This window comes from Dryas octopetala, chromosome 8, assembly GCF_963921425.1.
Source record: "Dryas octopetala chromosome 8, drDryOcto1.1, whole genome shotgun sequence".
In the NCBI taxonomy this organism is placed as follows: domain Eukaryota; kingdom Viridiplantae; phylum Streptophyta; class Magnoliopsida; order Rosales; family Rosaceae; genus Dryas; species Dryas octopetala.
Window position 1 is genome coordinate 10,566,113 of NC_141373.1, and position 21,005 is coordinate 10,587,117.

The 21,005-nt window shown below is 36.4% G+C and overlaps 2 protein-coding genes and 1 pseudogene across 2 annotated transcripts; 2 read left to right on the top strand and 1 right to left on the bottom strand.

Moving 5' to 3' along the window:
- The first annotated feature begins 2,014 nt into the window (after window positions 1-2,014).
- On the top strand, window positions 2,015-4,087 carry LOC147277107 (uncharacterized). The gene is made up of 3 exons (XM_086255599.1): window positions 2,015-2,416; window positions 2,509-3,034; window positions 3,327-4,087. The coding sequence occupies exons 1-3, from the start codon at window positions 2,015-2,017 to the stop codon at window positions 4,085-4,087; spliced, it is 1,689 nt and encodes a 562-aa protein (XP_086111725.1).
- Window positions 4,088-7,011: 2,924 nt separating this feature from the next.
- Window positions 7,012-10,363, top strand: LOC147277108 (protein FAR1-RELATED SEQUENCE 4-like; annotated as a pseudogene).
- A 6,775-nt stretch (window positions 10,364-17,138) lies between these two features.
- LOC147277109 (disease resistance protein Roq1-like) lies at window positions 17,139-20,712 on the bottom strand. The gene is made up of 4 exons (XM_086255055.1): window positions 20,146-20,712; window positions 18,919-20,017; window positions 18,247-18,525; window positions 17,139-18,125 (listed from the first exon to the last, which is right to left on the bottom strand). The coding sequence occupies exons 1-4, from the start codon at window positions 20,637-20,639 to the stop codon at window positions 17,760-17,762; spliced, it is 2,238 nt and encodes a 745-aa protein (XP_086111181.1). The 5' UTR covers window positions 20,640-20,712; the 3' UTR covers window positions 17,139-17,759.
- Between the last annotated feature and the right edge of the window lie 293 nt (window positions 20,713-21,005).

A 21,005-nucleotide genomic window follows, 5' to 3' on the forward strand; every position in this document is an offset into this window, starting at 1 on the left:
TATGCAATATATATTATGGTGTGTGGGTTCCAACAATTACTAGCTAGCTTCGTCCAAAAATGACCTAATTTTTCAGGTCATATTGTACCCACAGGCCACAGCGACCTACCACCCGCGCGCTGTCTGCTGATCAAATAGTTTTATTGCTCACTAGCTTCCCTCATGATTGGACATGCTGCGCGCATTAAAATGCTTATCTTATCTCTATTGATCGGTCTCTAATTATAAAATTCAATATATCGCCTCTCATTTGTTTTTGTTACATGTCTAATTATTTAAAAGAATTGAATTATGGAACTGGTTAATTTATTCTTGATCTTGTCACTTGGGCTAATTCTAACAGTTTCACCTTTCATCTTCGTCAACTATATACGGTGGCACTTGTCAAATTTGTTTACCAAATATTATTCTGAATTTCAGTTATTTCTAATAAGTAAAATATAAATGAGAGAAATTTACAATGCAGCCGTTGATATCATACATTCACATCTAATGGTGAAAAGTTTATATCTTAAAAGGGCAAATATGAACCCGTCAACATTTAAGTTCAAATTATGGGATTACATGGCATGAGGTAATTGTATTATAGACTTTCTTTGGGTCTTGAGCGACCAATCCGACAAAACAACTCAAAAGATAAAGAAGTATCGTTAATTTCTTCACGCTCGTTCCAAGTTCGAAGTACCATTTGTACAAATAAGAATCCCCTTCCTTACATGATTTCTTCTTCTTCATATGGATAGATATAGGATCTATATATGGAACAATTATTTAAAAGTACATTTTGTGCAACAATCTTTCCTAGCTAACTGATAGAAAAGGATCCCATATCGATCTTAGGATAGCAAATCTCAAGTTTGTTTATGAAAAACATATCTAATTATATTAGTGTAATTTTTTAATGAAAACTAATTATTGCCCCAAACTTTTTTTTTTTGTTTTTTTTTTTTCAACTTATGTGACTGTATTTTATTTGTTCAAAAACTGGATCACTTTGAATCTCATTTATTTATAACCAGTAAGAAACTATCCTGTCATTTTAATAAACAGAAATTAAGATAATATATAGTTGGGTATCTCAGTAATATTATTATTGTAATATTGACGTATAAATAGACACATTAATTAATGAATGAGCGGGTGATTCTAGCATTATTTCTTGTCCTGACTCCTGAGAAGTGAGATCCAAATTTTGATTATTTCCAATCAATCGCTGCAAAATTGATGAAGTGGGTTCTACAGTTGCAGGAGTCATAACTCATAATTGGTCTTCAATTCATTCAAAGAAGATTTGGAAATTGGAGTGTTGTAGTCGATCTCTAGAAGTAGAATTAAATGAAACCCCACCTCACTCACTCACTCACTCACTCTGCCTGCATTTGCTACACGTTTCGCCACGTCCTTTAATTAGAACATGTGTTGTTTCTTACAAAATAATTAAATTATCAATTCTTCCTTCAACAATCAAAATAAAATAAAATAAATATATCTTCATTTTCTTCCTAGCTCCTACTACAGATGTCAATTGGGCTCGTGTCACGATTTATACGAGGTTTTTTTTTATGTGCTTTCGTTTTTGTCATTTAACTATAATGTAATATTCCTTTCAAGAAACTATAATTTGTATTGAATAAAAACTATAATTTATTATTATCTTAATTATTAAGATACTAACTAATAAGGTTGATTATTGGTTTGTTTTGTTGGGAAAATAAAAACAAAAGACACGATAACAACGTTATCAACAAATAATTATTTTTACTTATAATTTGTATAAAATAAATTATTTTACTTATAATCGACTTTTAAAATAAAAAATTAAAAAAGCATATTTAATATTAATGTAAGTAAGAATCAATTAAATTTGATACTTGTAAAATTATTTTTACTAAATAAACTGCTAGTTAAATGGATCGAAACTAATGCGGGCAGCTTTCATGTTCATGCCCCATATTGTGTTTGACATGTGCTCTCGACGGGCATGACTATATATGGATATATATATACCAGTGTCATGTTCAGCCTCAAGGGAGTCCTTGATTCCTACTGTTCGGCGTCGGGGCAACTCGTGAATTTTCATAAGTCCAATTTGTTTTTCTCCCCAAACACCCCTCTTTTGGTGAGACAGGAACTTTGTGGCATTCTTTCTGTGGAGTCTAAAGAGGATCCAGGCCGATATTTGGGCCTCCCCACTGTTTGGGGAAGGTCTAAGAAATTAGCGTTGGGCTTTGTGAAGGATAGAATTTTGAGTAGAATTCAAGGTTGGAGGCAGAAGACCCTCAATAATGCAGGCAGAGAAACCCTCATAAAGGCTGTTGCTCTTGCAATTCCTAATTACCCAATGCATTGTTTCAAATTCCCCAACTCTCTTTGTGCTAATATCGATTCCCTTTTAGCCAAGTTTTGGTGGGGTCAAGTGGAGGATGACAAAAGGAAAATTCACTAGAGCTCTTGGGATTTCCTTTGTTCCCCAAAGCTTTCGGGGGGTATGGGAGTCGTTCACTACAGGATTTTAATGATGCACTCCTTGCAAAACAATGTTGGAGACTTTATGCCTCCCCTCATTCCCTCTGTGCAAGAATTCTTAAGAGCATTTACTACCCAAATGGCAATATCCTGAATGCTCGAAAAGGAGCCAAGCCGTCATGGGCCTGGTGTAGCTTACTGCATGGCCGTGATTTACTCCTAAAGGGTGGCTTATGGCAGGTGGGCAATGGTGCTACAATTGATCCAAGGGTTGACAAATGGATCCCCAATCATCCCTCTGGGCTAATCCAATCACAGGGTTCACTCGATCAACCTCCTACTAAGGTGGAAGAGCTCATTGATTGGTCGAAAAGGTCCTGGAACCTCTCCCCTATTGCCCACCTAGTTGATCAATTCACTTGTAGAGCTATAAGTACTATTGCCTTGGGAGCGGAAGACCAAGCTGACAGATTCGTTTGGCCCCACACTAAGAATGGTTGTTTCACGGTTAAGTCCGGGTACCATTTTATACACTCCAAGGCTCTCAATTCCGCTTCTACAAGCCTTGGTACCTCCCAACAAACCAGCCCACAAGTCTGGAAGCAACTCTGGGCTTTAAAAACATTACCAAAGATTCGTGCTTTTCTCTGGAAGTCCCTAAACAATGACATTCCTACTTTCAACAATCTTTTCAAGAAAAAATGCCTGCCCTCCCCCTTGTGTAGTGTGTGTGGGGAATTTCCTGAGTTTTATGCCCCTGGACCAGGGGGCATGGTTCTCCAGCTGCACCACTTACAGGTTCCAAAATTCAGAAATAACAACAATGGCTCATTGGTTTTTAAATCTAACAACCTCTGCAGGTACCCCTAAGGCGAATCTTGATAGGCTCCTTACTATGAAATCTTTCCTCTGCTGGGAAATTTGGAAGGAGCGGTGCAATTTCATTTATCACGCCAGCCCTGTCTCCCCTGTAGAAACTGCAAGACGAGCAGATGTTGCAGCTCTGGAATTCCTCCAGCTTGATTCTTCAGTGAAGGCCCCACATTCAATTCCAACAGCACCCATTACTCCTAGCCCTGCCCCTCATTGGGTTCCTCCCCCATCTGGGTTCATCAAGCTTAATATTGACGGAGCCTGGGACCCCACTTCGTTGGAAACAGGGATGGGTGTAGTTGCAAGGAACCACTTAGGGAATCTTTGTGGCGGTGTGGCGAAATATGCTTTGGCATCATCCCCTTTGGAAGCGGAAGCAATGGCAGCTTGGGAGGCGGTGAACCTTGCCCAGACTAGCAACTTTTCTAATGTCATTTTTGAAGCCGACAACAAGGAGTTAATTCAGAGCATCACTGGGTGTGCTTCGAACTGCAATTGGCGAATCTTTACAATCATTGAAGCCATAAACCGTTCGTCGGCTTCCTTTTGTTCTTCAGCCTGGAAGTGGATTCCCATGAGTATCAATATCGCGGCGGACTTCATCGCTGCGCAATCTCGACAGAGGATGTGCCCCTCAAATTGGGTCCAACGACCCCCTTCCTCCTTTGTTCGCATTTTATCCCGTGATGGCCTTCCTGGACCTCTAAGTTTTAGTGCTACGAGTGATGGGGTAGCTCCTTCGATCTAGTCTCTCTGTCTGGATCGAAAATAGCTCCCTTATCACCTTTCTTTCTTGTTGTTCCTTTTTTATGTCGTTTCCTCTTTGCTGTAGCGACACTGGCCATAGGCCTTTCTTCTGTTTGGTTTCTTTGCCTTGTTGGGCTTTAATGAATCACCTTTGACCAAAAAAAAAAATATATATACCAGTGTCATGTAGTGTAGTATATTTTGTAGTACATGTTCGGCTTCTATTGTGAAATGATTGCCCATATGATGTTGCGGATGTGTCAATTTTTATTTTATTTTTTATTTTTGTCTTTAAATTAGATATAAATAGTTAATGACTATTTGGTTTAGTGGATGACACAATCAACTTTTGTCGAAGTAGATCATATATTCAATATTAATAGATGTCAATTAATTAATAAAAAAAATATATGAATAACTAGGATGCAACTTAGCTTAGGGAGTTATTTGCAAATTGCTTTGGTTCATGTGTAGTTTGTTGAAATATTTGGGATAGACCTTCAAAAGAATTGATGTCCAACAAGTTTACACATCATCCTTCAGCAAATTGCACCTCAGGCTTTAGCTGTGGAATTGAAGAGGAAATACCTATCATTTTTTGCCACAACATGTGCTTGCCTTTACAGATTTTAATATGGATTGATATAGAACTTCCCATTTAATATGGATTGGGTTGATTTTAGAAAAGTGAACATTAAAGAAACATAAGGATGTTCTTGAGTTTGGCTATGCATTCAGCAGCCCACTTTTAATCTGAAAGTTATGCAGGTTGGGCCTTTGGCCAATAGGCTAGACTGAACTTAAGTTTTATGGCCTCGAAAATCAGCAGCCAAAACCTCACCCCTCACAAGATTGACTGCAAAAGCAGAGAGCCACAAATCATTACAGTGGCTGAGCACTAATAGTGCCAATAGTAACCCAATGTTTGATAAAAGTACATATAACAAAATGTAAAGAGAAAATTGGTCAGAGATCGATTAAGTTGTAAAGTATATATGGGCCTGCACAATACCGCCTGCACCATATAACAATCAGTGAAAAAGAGTGAGATTAAGAGATTACCCTTGAAGCTGAAGTTGTATCAAAACTCAAAGGAACGATCTCTTCTTCTCTTGATGCTTCAAGCTTTGGTACTCGTAATCCCTCCAAGCTGATCTGCTTTTGATCCTTGAAGAATAATTCACCAAAACCTCCTAATGGTTAAACCTCTAACAGTACCCACATAGATTAATTCTCAAAAATACATTCTACTATATACACAACTCAATTTAAGTCCATGAAATAAAAATCATCTTACGACTATTATCATACATTTGGTAATATTTAAAGATGATGCAAAATAGCCATTGTTGGGTCATCTCTATTTGCTAACTTCTCAAACTCCAAAGTATCATCTTAGTAATTCTCTGAGTCTGATGTGGATGGCTGGTCTTCATCATGCGCTTCTGCTTCAAATTTGAGAACCTGATTTTAATGAGTAACCTTCAATCTGCAATTAACATCTTAATTAGAAGACATGTCTAAGCTCTATATGATTTATATGTCAAGTATAGAAAAAGTGAATGTCACGTATGAAAAATCATACAGTTCATTGTGACACCTGATACCTTATTTAAAGCTTTATGATATAATTGATTGATAATTATAACAAAGTAACTAAGATGTATATATCGCATCCTCTCCTATATCCTAGAGAGGAAGGTAAAAGTAGAATCATTAATTAGCAACAACTATCAGTACTTGTAAATGTGTAATCATATGTATGTTCATTATTTTTTCTTTAATAGCTAATTAGTATTAAAGAGCAAGTTGTAAGATGTGTGTGAGCAGATCACAAAGCGACATCAGAGGATTGGGTAAGGAACAAGCTCTAAGGTCTCAAAAAAACCCAACTACTTAAAAATACTACATTTACTCACTACACCCAACCAAATTTGGAAATATAACAAAATTAAACCCTTATATTTGAAAGTTGAATCTGATAGTATTATTAATTAGGCCAAATGTCAATTTTGGTCCTTGTACTTTTACAAAATTTCCATTTTTGGCCCGCCTTATCGATTGGGTTGCAAATATATATATACATAGCTCTCTCTCAATCTAACTTTTACAGTGTAATTTTTATTTCTTAAAATTTTAAAAATTATTTTATTATTCAAGATAAGGTTTTTTAGTCACTCCGAAAAGGGGTACAATTGTCCTTAAAAACTCATTAATATTTGGGGTGCAGAGATTAAACTTTTGGGTTGATATAGAACTTCCATTTAATACGGACTTGGCTGATTTAAAAGCGAACCTTGGGCTAGAACCTTGGGCCTATAGGCCGAGCTGAACTTAAGGTCTAATTAATTTTCGGCCTTGCTTGGACTTGACCCAATCCCACCTAGTTATATAGATGCATATCCATTGTTCTGACTATATTGAAGTGATTTGAAGAATTTTTTCAAGGTGAGAAATATGTCAGGATTCTAATATGTTAAATATTCGGTTCTTTTGAATATACCCATAAAAGAAATGTAAACTATTAAAAACACCCTATTTTGATATACATTAATTCAAAACCTCCAATCTACCCTAAACTATTTCAAAACCCCCTGTTAACACTTAATATCTCTGTAAACCCCCTAGTCAACTTCTAATAAGAAAAGTTTGACTTTAATTTTTTTAAATATACCAGGTTTACCCCTGTTTTGTTTTCCTACATCAACAACATTAATTACCGTACCGTTTTTTTAGTTACCCCTGTTTTTGCGCTTGCGATGTTCATCGTGAGCTTGAATCTTCATCATGAGCTTGAATCTTCATCATCGTGAGCTTGAATCTTCATCGTGAGTTTCTTCATCTTCATATGCGATTCTCTTCGTGCGATTCGTGAGCTTGAGATCTGATTCTGCGGGGTGTTTTCTGTGATCGAGGGAGGTCTTCATCGGATTTTGGAGTAATTGAATCTGCGCGAGCTTGTTATCGGATTGTTCGGGGTGTTGTGATCAGATTGTTCTGATTCTGATCGGGAGGTTTTCATCGGAGCTTAGTAGACCAAATTTGATTACTGTGAGTTCTTGTAAATTTCAATTGATTTACAATTTCTGTGTGTGATTTAGTTACAATTTGTTTGAGTGATTCAGTTTCAATTTCTGGGAGTAATTTAGTTACAGCTTTAGTGGTTGAATTTAGGTTTGTTGATTTATTTAGATGTAATATCAACTTAGTCAATTGATATCAAAACCTTAAAGAGAATAATTCAGTTTCACTGTAGGAATTATGTTGAAATTCAGTTTCAGTGTACCAATTATGTTGAAATTCAGTTTCAGTGTAGCAATTTTGTGGAAATTCTGTTTCACTGTAGGAATTATGTTGAAATTCAGTTTCAGTGTAGCAATTCTATGGAAATTCAGTTTCAGTTACACTTGTGTTTTTTCTTTGTTTGTTTTATTTTAAGTCAGAAATTGAAACTGATATTGCCTAAACTTATTAAGAAATTGAATTGCAATACTGATTATGTTGTTCTGTTTTAACAGTTTCAATTGATTTTATTTTGTTAGTCAGTGTTTACTTACCTTTTTGTTTTATGTTTTCTTATCATGTAGCTTAATGGATGTTGGTGTGATTTCAAGAGTTACTTGTGACAGTAAGTCAGTTCTTTTGTCATTGTTTTCCGGTGTTACCTATGAATGGATTTGTAGTGAAGTAATAAAGAGATTCAATCATTTGAAGGCAGGGCAATTTAGGTTATCTTACTCTTTACCGGATCTTGAAAGTTGCAAATTGGAATGTGATATGGATGTTCACTTGATGTTAGCTTCTTTGCCTTTGTTTAAACTTTCATATGTTGATATACTTGTGAATCACGATGGTGTTCTTGTTGAGTATGTTGCTTGTAGTGCTCCTAGTACATCATCTAAAGATACAAGTGCTAGTGAAGTCTCTTATACAAGAAAGAAAGGTGCAAGTTGTTCATCTTCTGAAGACTTTGAGAGTTTGATTGATCCGAATCAGTATTTAGGTGATTTTGGAACTGCTGAAACTAAAAGTTATCTATCGAAAGAGTGGGAAGGTTATATTGATCATGTTGGACAAAAATTTGAGGGCGGTGTAGCTGAATTTCGTTTGAAATTGGTGAAATATGCTGTTCAGATGGGATTCAAATTTGTATATGCGAAGAATGACAAAGATCGGATTATAGCTGAATGTTTTGAGAAGAATTCACACGGTTGTAAATGGCGTGTGTATGCAGTGTTATGTAGAGCAAATGGATTTTGCTATATTCGTACTATGAATAATCAGCATACATGCCGTGGAGTTGTTCGTGAGACTAAAGGTAAGATGATGAGTTCACGAATTGTATCATCAATTGTGAAAGATGAGCTTCGTTTGAAGCCATCTTTGAGACCTATTGACATTGTGCAGGAACTGAAACTGAACTATGGTTTGGATATCAGTTATCAAAATGCATGGAAAGGTAAAGAGATGGCAAAGCTTCTTGTTCATGGTGATGAGGAGGCCTCTTTTCAAAAGTTAGCTTGGTACGTTGAAGCTGTGAAGATTTCAAATCCAGGCACACATTGTGTTTTACAGTTGGATGAGTCAAGTGGTCGGTTTCAGAGATTTTTCATTTCATATTCTGCATGTATTCAAGGATATAGATGGTGTCTTCCCATGGTTCATGTTGATGGAACTTTTTTGAAAGGGAAGTATTTGGGTCATTTGCTTGCTGCAAATGGAAGGGATGGTGATAAAGGTACGTCTTTTTTTTTTAGTTGCAGTTGTTTATTGATTTCGTTGCTTCCTTCCTCGATTTTTAAGGGTAAATCCCTATTTGTGATCCAATCTCCTCCTAGGGTATAGAATGGGCTTGGTGGAGGCATTATGTTAGGGTTTAGCTACGGGATTTTGGGCGGAGCCCAAAATCTCGTAGCTAAACCCTAACATAAATGCCGACAAACCAGGTATTTGTAATATTGAAACTTTTAATTGACTTAATTATATATGGCTCTAAAGATATTAATTCAGTTCAGTGTAGGAATTTTTTGGTAGATCAGTTTCAGTGTACCAATTCTGTAGAAATTCAGTTTCAGTCTAATATGGCAGTGAAAGTTAAAAAATAGAAAGATTGAGTTTATTTGACTTGGTTACAGTTACAGTTCAGTAAATTATCATATTTTATTCTTTTGCTTTATTAGTTACACTTCGGCTTTTTCTTTGTTTGTTTTATTTATTTTTCTGTAGGTATATTTCCTCTTGCTTATGCTATTGTGGATTCTGAGTCTGAAGACAATTGGACTTGGTTTTTTGAAAATTTGTATCAAGTTTTGGCACCCCAAGGTCGTACAGTTACATTCATTTCAGATCGTAATCCTGGCTTGTTAGAAGGTGTTAACCGTATTTTTCCTTCCTCACCTCATGCATATTGTTATTTTCATTTGGTAGGAAATTTGAAAAATAAGTTGCCTGTGAAAGTAGTTGGTAAATATTTGAGAGAACGTGTTCTGAATTTATTCATGAAATGTGCATATGCGCCAACGGTTGAGATTTTTTACAAACATTTGGCTGATTTGGAAAAAGAAGGGCATGACAATGCTAAGAAATTCTTAGAGAGCATTCCGTTTGAACATTGGGCGTGTGCTTTTTTTAAAGGTAATCGGTATGGGGTTATGGCAAATGGCTTATCTGAGTCTTTTAATTTTTGGATCCTCAAGTTTCGTTCATTGCCCATATTTGAAATGGTTGATGGTATTAGAGTTCAAATAATGGAAACTATGGACAAAAGAAGGACTGAGGCTAGTAGTTGGCATAATGTTCTTTGTCCTAAAATGGATGAGATGTTGAGGAAGTATATGAAAGTGGGTAGGCATTGGAAGATTGCCCGATCATATGATTCTGTTTATGAGGTGTTCGGTCCACATTCTGTTTTAGTTGATTTGAACTCCAACTTTTGTACTTGTCGTAGATGGAAAATTGAAGGGTTCCCTTGTGCTCATGCTCTTGTAGCAATTCAAAGAGAGGGTAAAAATGTCATGATTACATTGAAGACGAATTTAAATCTGGTTACTATAGGAATTCCTATGCAGCTGCAATTCTTCCCATTCCTGATATTGAGATATCTGCTTATGATGCTTCTAATTTTGTTATTCCTCCTTTTACAAAGAGGCCTCCTGGAAGACCAAGATCAACGAGGTATAAGTCTATTGGAGCCAGTTCAAGATCTATTAAATGTGGTAGATGTGGTAAAGTTGATGGCCACAATAAGAAAACATGTACTGCTCCTTTGAGGAATTGATTTCTTTGTTTTTGTAGTTTAGTTTCAGTTTATGAAATTGAATTTAAGGATTTCTTGGAATTATTACATTGAATTAGATTGATGATTCTCGAAATTTTGATTATGTAGTCCTGTATTCTTGGATTTTGGAATTTTCAAATGGAATCTGTTTGGTTTTCTTGTTTTTAGTATTATTTTCGAAGGTGAAACTGTTTTGATATAGTTTCAGTTGAATATTTTGTATTATTAGGGATTTTGGTTTATGATTGTAGTTGAATGTTATTATCTGACTTATGATACAATTATTATATTCCAGTTGATAGCTTATTAACAATGAGACTGTTCATTCTCTTGAAACTGAAAAGACGTAACCTCTTTCTCTGAACATGGCAACTGAAACTGTTTTTTAAGTGAAACTGTATTGTAAGTGAAACTGTTTTGCAAGTGAAATTGTTTTTCAAGAGAAACTGTTTTGTAAAAGTTGACTAGTGCGTTGGTGTTATTGCGAGTTTTTTTGGTCCTACAAGCAAAGTTGACAACATTTAAATACAGTTTCAGTTACTTTTAGTGTCCAATTTTAGTTATTGTTTAACAGTTACACTAACTTAATGACCAAGAAGTTTTTTTTTTTTAAAGTGAAATTGTTTAGACATTACAAAAATTACAGAAATAAAAGAACTATTTATATACAAGTAATAAATTTAAGAAATTAGATCAATGTTTGAATTTAGCCAAAAATTACAGAAATAAACCAACTACTTATATACAAGTCATAAATATAAAAGTCTCGACATTTTATCAATGTTTGAATTTCGCCATGATATGATCAAACTTGTTGTTGGCTTCTGGTCTCTTAACTTTTTTGCCCAATATGTTCAACCAGCTAAGTGGATGATCCATGAACTTCTTCAGGACTTGTATTTTGAATTTCTGCACATCTGTCTTTGTGAAAGGGTTCTTAAATGGAGCTCCCCTTTGAATTTGCTCTGTGTAGTACATGACTAGGAATCCACAATCATTTCTGCAATAGACAAGTTACAATTACAGTCAAACTTACAGTTACAGTCATTCCTTTATTCTGAAATATATATTTGCACTTTTTAAAATATGTAATAATACTTACGTTCCCGATTTTTGCTGGGGACAGTTGTTGTCATCTTCAATTGGCATTTCAATGTTGTGTTCCAACAGCCAAGTCAATGTTACTTTCTCATCCTCATTCAGTTGCACTTGATATAAGTCATCTAGTTTCTGTTGATTTGCCTGGTTTAGGGAAATTGGACCTATTTGTTTCACTAGATTCTGCCTCCTTGTCCCTTTAGCTAAATCTTGTGCAGCATTCTTTTTGGATTCTGTGAGGAATTGATCCACGTAATCTTTCTGCATGTTTAAGACAACATATGTCAGTGTAACTGAATGAATCATATGTTAGTGTAATTTAATGTTAATATACATTTTGTTTGTTTCTTACCAAATACTTTGCATTTTCAAAGCATACATCACTTCCGTTCACAATCCTTGATCTGAGGGAATTGAAATGCGTCCACTTTCTATTCTTCAAGTCAAGCATAAGTAGTGTGAAGTGGCTCTTTTTTGTAGATAGCATAGGAAACAGGAATTTGTCATATTTTGGCAAGCGTTGCAACAATTCTTTCAAAAGGAATCCAACGATGCCATTGTCGTTTTTCTCTTCCAAAAATCTCTGATGTTCTCAAGAAAAATAGATTTGAATTTGATAAAGCATACATATACACATTTAGAATTAATAGTAGAAATAAATAATGCAGTTTCAGTTCTTACCCAGGCATAAGTACTGAAAATGAATGTACCACTTTCTTGTAGCTCTTCTTGCAATAAGTGATTATATGAGTCGACAACCTATGTTTTGTGATGAATTTCAATGTTAGAAATTAGTATTTTAAGGTATAAGAAGTATAGAAGAATGAAATTGAGCATGTGTTACTTTCATGCTTTTATCTTACAGTATTTGCCACATCATGCTCTTTGATCAACTGGTCCACATCCTCGCGTGATACTGTCCATCCAGGTTTACCACACCAAAAGAATTCACTGTTTGATAAAGAAAACAATTTCAGTTACAGTATAAATTCAATTGCAGTGTGAAGATTCAGTTTCAGTCTAGTATTGCAGTGAAACTTCATATGTAAAAAGATGGAGTTTATTTGACTTACTCAAATTCAGCTTCTTTCCAGTAATATATGATTTGTGCTTTCAATTCAGGTTCCATCATCTTGTACACTGCACATCTGCCCCATGGGATTTTTCTCCTCTTTTGATCTACTACTGCTGAATCAACAGTTGCAGTGGTTTCAACAGTTTCAGTGGTTTGAGTGTTGTCGAGTTCCTCAACATCATCAGGACCCACTTGTGAAATTGGCATTGCAACTTCGGCAGTTTTGATGGTGGTCCTTGTTTTTTTCTTTCCACAGTCATAATCGAATTCAGGGTACTCCAACTTCTTCCTCTTTCTTTGTTTCATCCGTAATATTGCTGACAGGTTTTGGATGAAATGCTTATTTGATATCTTTAATGCCTGGCAGGGAGTTTCAGGAGTATTCTTTTCCTTCAAGAACTCTACCTCTTTGATGAGTTCGTTCTTGATGTGGATTATTTCACTTTGGATGTCTTCTAGGTTCTTGATCTGAAGCTCTAGGCTGCAGTTCTCAGTCGCTATTGCCAAAAGGTCATTACTCATTCCCTTCACTTGTTCATTCAATCCATTTACATGTTCATTTAGAGATGCATTTGTAGCATGCAACATTTGCATCTGAAATTCAACTTCAGAATTTTGTTGTTTTTCAATTTGCAACATGTGCTTCAGTTCTTCATTTTCTCTATTTTTTTCCTGTAACTGTTCACGAAGTTTGTCAGCTTCCTCTTTCAGCATGTTGAATTGATGTTTTAGATCATTCCTTTCTCGTGTAAGCTCCTCATTCTCAGTCATTTCTTCTGCTAGCATTTCTTGAGTCGATATTCTTTGATATTCGACTCCATGTGGAACTTTAATTTGCCTATAATTTTCTTCCCTTTCTCTCAGATAATGATCTTCCAATGAGCCAACAATGTCTCGAAAAACATCATTGCCGCCTGTCTGGTCTCCACCTTCGACATCTTCATTTTCAGTTGCAGCATCAGATTCAGTTTCAGTTGCACTGCTGTCAGACTCATTCTCTTCTTCTTCATTTTCATCTTCTTCTTCTACAGGTTCATCCTCATCTTTCTTTTCCTCTTGTTTTTTGTTGTCATTTTTCCCCTTTGCAGTGTCATCCACTTGTTCTTCCTCATCAGATTCAGTTTCTGGAGGTCCACCTTGCTCTTCTTCCTCATCCTCACTTCCTTCCTCATCATTGCTTTTTCCCTCATCCTCCTCGTCAGATTCAGTTTCAGTGTGTCCACCCTGCTGTTCTTCCTCATCGTCACTTCCTTCCTCACCATCGCTTTTTCCCTCATCTTTCTCTGCAGCCTCATCCAGTACTTTGTGTTTCTTTTTTGGACCCTCTTGGTTTGTATTTCTTCGCCTGATCCTTAAGTTCTTTCTTGCCATCTGCATAGTTGCAATATAAGGTATTGCAATAATAGTTACAATACAATAATTTCAGATTCAGTATAGATAATGTTTTTTTCACTTACCATTTGTACTAATGACATGTCTTCTTCAAAATCATCATCATCATCATCCTCATTACTACTGTCAACATCTTCTTCTGCAAACTGCACATTTACATTAGTGTTAGTATCATTGAGAAAACAGTTTCAGTATATTAATAATACAATTACAGCTTAATTAGAATAGAAATTTTTACCTTTATATCTGCAAGTTTTGTCTTTCTCAAAGCTGCAATCAATTTCAACAAGTCCCACTTTACAATTGTTGGACTCATGTTTTCTCTTCCTTCTATTGGTTTTATAACTCTAGTTTTCTCACAAAACCAATACTGTGAAGATACAATAAATAAAGATATAGTTACAATCATATCAACATATTGTAAAATAATGTTAATAAAAAACAGAAAAATGTAATTACGTACCAAAATCATTATAACACATCCACTGACAGAACTGCCCTGTGGACTATTCCTCAAATTATTTCTCAAGAAATCTCTTATGGCTCTTGCCCATGCAAACGATTTCATTTTCTTGATGTTTTCTATCGGGGAGACTAAATTCCATGCAAGTGTGTACCCCGAATTTGCAAAGAAGATGATAGTTAACATCAAGATAACAATCAGCCTCACCACATCATCCGTTCTGTCTGCTTGAAGGGCTTTTGTAAGTGCATTTTCAGCTTCTTTTTTGGTCACTCTTATGTCTTCACTGAAATATCTCTTTACAAAACTTGAATCACATCTTGTGCAGCCATAGTTGTCGATTTGTACTTCCTTTCCATGACTTGGCAACCCAAACATCTGTGCAACATCTTCAACTTCAATTGCTTCAAATCTTCCCCCAATTTTGAATTTGTGTGTTCTTGTGTCATACAAGCTGAGGATTTGGTGGATCTGCTGGTCTGATTTCCTGTGCTCTTTCTTTGTTATTAATCCTCTGTTGCAGGCATCGAAAAAAGTCCAAAAAGGAGTCTGTTTTAACTTGTCCAGATGCTTCTGCTGTAGACTAGGCTTGATGCTTTCGAGGATATTCAAAAAGCTCACCAGGTTAGATCGATATTGTATACCTGGATTCCTTTTAGCGTCCTTCGCTGGTGATTTTTTCTGACTCTATAAATGTTTAAACAGTTGCACTTATTAGGATATGCTATGAATTGAAACATGTCAAGGTATACTCAAACATAAGAAACATGTCCAGGTACATTTCCTAGTCCCATATTCAGTTACATTGCATTTATAGTAAAGTAAAGTAAACATGTGCAAATGGATAATTATGGTGAAACTGTTTATGTGTAAATGGATAATTATAGTGAATTTATAGCAAGTGAATTTATATCAAGAACAATTATGTGCTTGAAATTAGCTCAGTCAAATGATGAAACCATATTACATTATGCAACTTAGTGAAACTGTTTCCTCCTACACTAAGTGAAACTGTTTCCTCCTACACTAAGTGAAATTGTTTTCTCCTACACTAAGTGAAACTGTTTTCTCCTACACTAAGTGAAACTGTTTCCTCCTACACTAAGTGAAACTGTTTCCTCCTAGACTTGGTTATAGTTACATAAATTTGTGCAACTTGCATAAACTAGGTGAAACTACATCAGTCAAATCACGAAACCATATTACATTATGCAACTTAGTGAAACTGTTTCCTCCTACACCAAGTGAAACTATTTCCTCCTACACTAAGTGAAACTGTTCTTATTTAGAAATTGAGTTGCAATTGTTTTTTGTCGTTTTACCTTATGTTTCGGTGCTTTGTTTTGTTTTGTTGCTTGCTTCCCCTTTGCCATTTTTTAAACCCTGCAATTTTGAAAGTAGTCACAGTTATTAGAATATACTAGTGACCTTGCTGAAAGTAGTCACAGTTTTAGAACCCTACAAATTTGCATAAGAAACACAAATTCAATACAAATATAGTTACATTAGTACACTTACCCAGAATATCCACAAATTTTTATGTCCCAGAATACCGAGAAGAAAATTATGTACACTTACCTTTTCTGCAAAAATTCTTTATGTTTGTTGTCGATTTTGGTTTCTTCAGCTAATATATGTGTTGGTTTGTAGGAGAAGGAGTAGATTTCGGAATGAGAAATCGTGGGGGGTGAGTGGCGGAAGTTGAAGAGTGAGTGGGTTCTGAAACTGTTTTCGGAGGGGGGAGTGGGTTCTGAAACTGCTTTCGTGATGGAATCAGAAATCGTGGGGGGGGGGGGAGTTGGGGGAAGTTCAGAGGGAGTGGATTCTGAAACTGATTTCGCAATGGAATGAGAAATCGTGGTGGGGAGAAGTGGGGAAGGTTGAAGGGGGATGGGTTCTGAAACTGTTTTCGTGGGGGGCAGTGGGTCTGAAACTCTTTCAGTGATGGAATGAGAAATCTTGGAGGGGGGAGTGGGGAAGTTGAAGGGGGATGGGTTCTGAAACTGTTTTCGTGGGAGGGGGGAGTCGGTTCCAAAATTTTTTCTAATGGAAGGAGAAATCTTGGAGGAGGGAGTATGGAAAATTGAAATGGGTTCTGAAACTGTTCGTGGGAGAGAGAGGGTCTGAAACTGTTCGTGGGAGAGATCGTGGGATATTTTCGTGAGGTGGGTTGGGCTGCTGGGGGGTTTTGGGCTTCCAGCTGTCCTGTGGACTTGCTTGGGTGCGGTTTGTTTGTGGGCTTCTGGCAATTTGTGGGCTTGGTTGCAGTTTCTATGGGATTGGTTGCGGGCTGTGGGCTGTGGGCTTGGTTAATGGCATAGACGTAAATTCTAGTAATAATGAAGCCTAAACTATTGGTAGGCTGTGTTTAGGGTGCGGCTGGTGTGTTGGGTAATGGCTGGGTGCGGCAACAAATTTTTTCCTATAGTTGGGTGTTATAAATTACGGACTGTTAATTTCTATAGGCCGAGCTGAACTTAAGGTCTAATTAATTTTCGGCCTTGCTTGGACTTGACCCAATCCCACCTAGTTATATAGATGCATATCCATTGTTCTGACTATATTGAAGTGATTTGAAGAATTTTTTCAAGGTGAGAAATATGTCAGGATTCTAATATGTTAAATATTCGGTTCTTTTGAATATACCCATAAAAGAATTAATGTAATTTTTTTTTTCTTTTTGCAGCTAAAAAAGACTTTATTTATACAAAGATGAGAAACAGCCAAGTATGTATCAGATAGCCAATGAGGCCATCATGTACCCAAACATGAATATCAGAAAACACAAGTGCATGCTTAACAAAAGATGTGCTTCTCCATCAGCATATAGTTTGACAAATTCCCGAGGGGCCAACTCCATCGAGAATTAACCTAAACACTCGAAAATTACCATAGGAGCTGGTGGGTTAGCGATGTGCACAATTCACAAATGCTGCCATCAAAACTGGTGAACCAAAAACAACATCAGAAGCCCCACTTTGAGAAAGCCAAATCCGCCAGAAAACAAAAGCAATGAAAACAAGAGCAAAGCCCCTGCTCTTGTTGATGATGATGATAATGATCCACATTCACATTCGTGTCATCATCATCATATTCATCGACTAATTCCATAACATCTGAGGCAGAGGCTCCAGCATGACCTGGCTCATTCTGTTGTTGAGGATTCATTGGCTCCAAAGACAAGGAATGGCATTTCTGCTCTTGTTCTAGTTGAAGATGATGATGATGATGATGAACCACATTCGCATCATCATCATATTCATCGACTTCCATCTCATCTGAGGCTCCGCCAGCCTCATTCTGTTGAGAATTCATTGGCTCCAAGCACAAGGAAATCCCCTGCTCCTTACTACCATCCTCGTGGCATACTAGCTTGACCCCGCAGCGGGACACCCGTACACCCGTAATAGGTAACGCATAAGTTTCATGCCATTCAGGGAGGATACCATCTTTCCCGCAATTTCTGGGAAACTCTCAAGCCTTTTACAATGTTGAAAAGTTATCTCCTCCAGAGAGTTCATGGTGACTAGTTTTGGAAACCTTTTTAGGTTAAAGCAGTAATCAACTCTCAGTTGAACAAGTTTATCAAGATATCCAACAGAAGGATGAACCTCAACTAAACTTATACAGTCAGTTAGATTCAACTTCTTTAGGTTTGGGATTTCTGAGAAGTCAGGGATTTCTGTTAGAAATTCAGACTCAGAAAAATCCATAAATGTCAGATTTTGCAAATTCTGTGACAAAAAAAAGAAAAAAAAAAAAAGGAAAGGATTAGATATTGTTAAGCTTCAAAGAAGTTTACAACATAACATTAACAAATAAACTCTTACAATGGATGAAAGTAATTTAAAGTACCTTCAATCCCTTCCACAGTCGTGTCATGCAACTACGAGGCATATTGAGAGCAACAAGTTTCCTTGGATGAAAATTAGATGGCAAAGATTGTGAAGGATATTCAGCCCAATCAAGCAATCTCAAATTGTTGGGGAGATAATTAGCGATGTCTCCAGAAAGGCGAGCATTGCAATTTATAAAAAATTTGAGATTTTTCATCTTTGAGAAGCAATTAGCAGCCAAGGGTATCTCATCTGGTTTAGGCAAGTTTACCAGGATACCTCTAATTTGATCGATTCCCTATGTAGTATGAAAAAGCAATAGCATTAAAAAGCAAGTTCTTTATCAAATAAATCAACTTGTTTACAATTCGATATATTTTTCAATAAGATTTTAAAAGAAAATTATTAATCAAGTTTTTTTTTTTTTTTTGAGAAAAATCCCAAAGGCAACTTCATTCAATTGAATTCAACCAAACCAAAACATCATGGTTCAGGTAAGGAAGAAGCCAAGGAGGCCCTTCCTCAAGCCAAACATACGATTGTGTACAATCAAAGCTACACCAAGCTAATTTTTGGCCAACAATTTTACAAATTCAGGGTTGATAATAAAAAGAAATGACCTCAAACTGATGCATTAAGTTCTTGATTACCAAATTGAATAATAGAATATATATATATATATTATACTTACTGTATCTTCTGTTAGAACATGATAAACATCTTCGTGAAACCACAATCTGCTACGCTTGCCAGGCTCAGTAGCCGATTCTTGTCGAACTATTTCTTTACCCATTTCTTCTACCAAGTCATGCATCGAAATCCTTTCATATTGGTCAATACTTACTAGGGCCTTTTCTATGAGCACTTCAATACCAATCACAGGGTTGAGGTCACAAGCTTTAAGTATTTTTATCACATATTCCTTCCTTCCACCTTTAAAGAAACATGCAATGTCAAGGAATACATCCTTCACAGAATCTTCCAATGCATTGTAACTTATTTCAAGAGCACTCTGGACCTCTTTGTTAGGAATTCTTTTGTAATTATCTAATGCATCTTGCCATTCATCTATGCTTCTACTATATAGATGAGAACCTAAAACTATCAAAGCCAATGGAAGAGCTTGAGCATAGTCTACTGCACATTTCGTGAGTCTCACATAATCATCCAAAGGTTCATCTGTTTTGAAGGCATTCCAACAAAAGAGCTTCATGGCTTCATGATCACCCAATTTCTTAACCTCATGTATTAAATTAATTTGATGAACAGTTAGCAAACGCTTATCTCTGGTTGTTATTATAATTCTACTGCCCAAACCAAACCATTCAGACACTCGAGCTAACTTATTTAATTGTTCTAATTCATTCACGTCATCAAGAATTAAGAGAACCTTTTTACGACTCAGCCTTTTCCTTATCTCACTGACTCCTGCATCAACACTATTGAGCTTTAAGTTTTTGTCCCTTAAGATATCAGATAGCAAAGTCTCTTGTAGTTGGACTAAGCCTCCATGTTTCATTGATGTTTCTCTAACATTTACCAAAAAACAACTGCCTTCAAACTTATGGGCAATAGAATTATAAATAGCTTTGGCAATTGTTGTCTTACCAATTCCACCAAGCCCCCATATCCCTACCATCCGGACATCATTTGCCTCAACATCTAAAAGCTTGTCCATGTCTTGTAGAGGAGACTCTATTCCAACTGGATGCACCGCCACATCCAAATCTGTATTTGAAACTTTGACTGATATCTCCTTAACCATCTTGTTGATAAGTTGAGACTCAAATCTGCCAATTCAAAAGCGTACAAAATATCTAGTGAGTTGACAACTCAATCTCTATATATATTAAAAAAGAACAGGATTTTTTTTTTTTCCATGTAAAATAAGAGGACACAACACTGGTTAGTAATATACCCATCCAAAAAATGCCAGCCGGACAAATTTGCTGCTTTGGAAAGTGCTATCCTCCATTTTTGCACCTTATCCATGTTATCCTTGAATTTGCATTCATGTTTGGCAAGTGCCTCACCGAAACTACCTCTATTGTGCCGTATATCTGAGGGATCCACCTTGTAAAAAATTGGCACAACCAATTGTTGCTTTGATTTTTGACATTCAAGGATTTTAACGAGTTCATCCAAGCACCACCCCGAGGAAGCATAGTTTTGAGAGAAGACGATGATAGAGATCCTTGACTCTTCAATTGCTTTGAGAAGCGCTTGTGATATTTCTTCACCTCTTCTAAGCTCATCATCATCTCTGAAGGTGCGAATTCCTTTCTGAATCAAAGCGTTGTGCAAATGGTCTGTAAAATTATAACGAGTATCCTCACCTCTAAAACTGAGAAAGACATCATAGGTCCATGAATGGGTGAAGGAAGAAGATGAAGACTCTCCTTGACTGGCCATAGAAGCTATACTACTGCGTGTTTGCAAGTCAGATAACCAAACAGCCTCACAGAGTTGGGAATGGTATACAGTATACTCACCTTTGCATGATATAAACTATAAAGCTGCAGTTTCCTACTACCTGCTTTGTGAATGTGAAGAAAGAGAGGAATTGTTTGTTTGGTGAGAGAAAGAGAGACTTTCGTTGCAACTTCAACTGGGTTATGTCCTTTTTGCTAGTTGTTACTGCAAGTTTGCACATGATTGTGTTTTTTACTTTTACTTTTTGACGGGAATTTTATTGGTACTTTGCTTTTTGACGAACCCTCGCTATCAATTTTGTCGATGGGCCCCTACTGTTCATCATGATAGGAAACAGCCAGCATG

Bases quoted from the DNA above. Each gene is read 5' to 3' on its own strand.
- LOC147277107 (XM_086255599.1), top strand. From the start codon at position 2,015: ATGTTCAGCCTCAAGGGAGTCCTTGATTCCTACTGTTCGGCGTCGGGG. The intron at 2,417-2,508 runs GTGGAGGATGAC...CGTTCACTACAG, and splicing joins CCAAGTTTTGGTGGGGTCAA to GATTTTAATGATGCACTCCT. The intron at 3,035-3,326 runs GTACCTCCCAAC...CAACCTCTGCAG, and splicing joins TTCCGCTTCTACAAGCCTTG to GTACCCCTAAGGCGAATCTT.
- LOC147277109 (XM_086255055.1), bottom strand. From the start codon at position 20,639: ATGGCCAGTCAAGGAGAGTCTTCATCTTCTTCCTTCACCCATTCATGG. The intron at 20,018-20,145 runs GTATATTACTAA...TTGAATTGGCAG, and splicing joins GGCTGGCATTTTTTGGATGG to ATTTGAGTCTCAACTTATCA. The intron at 18,526-18,918 runs GTAAGTATAATA...CATACTACATAG, and splicing joins ATGTTCTAACAGAAGATACA to GGAATCGATCAAATTAGAGG.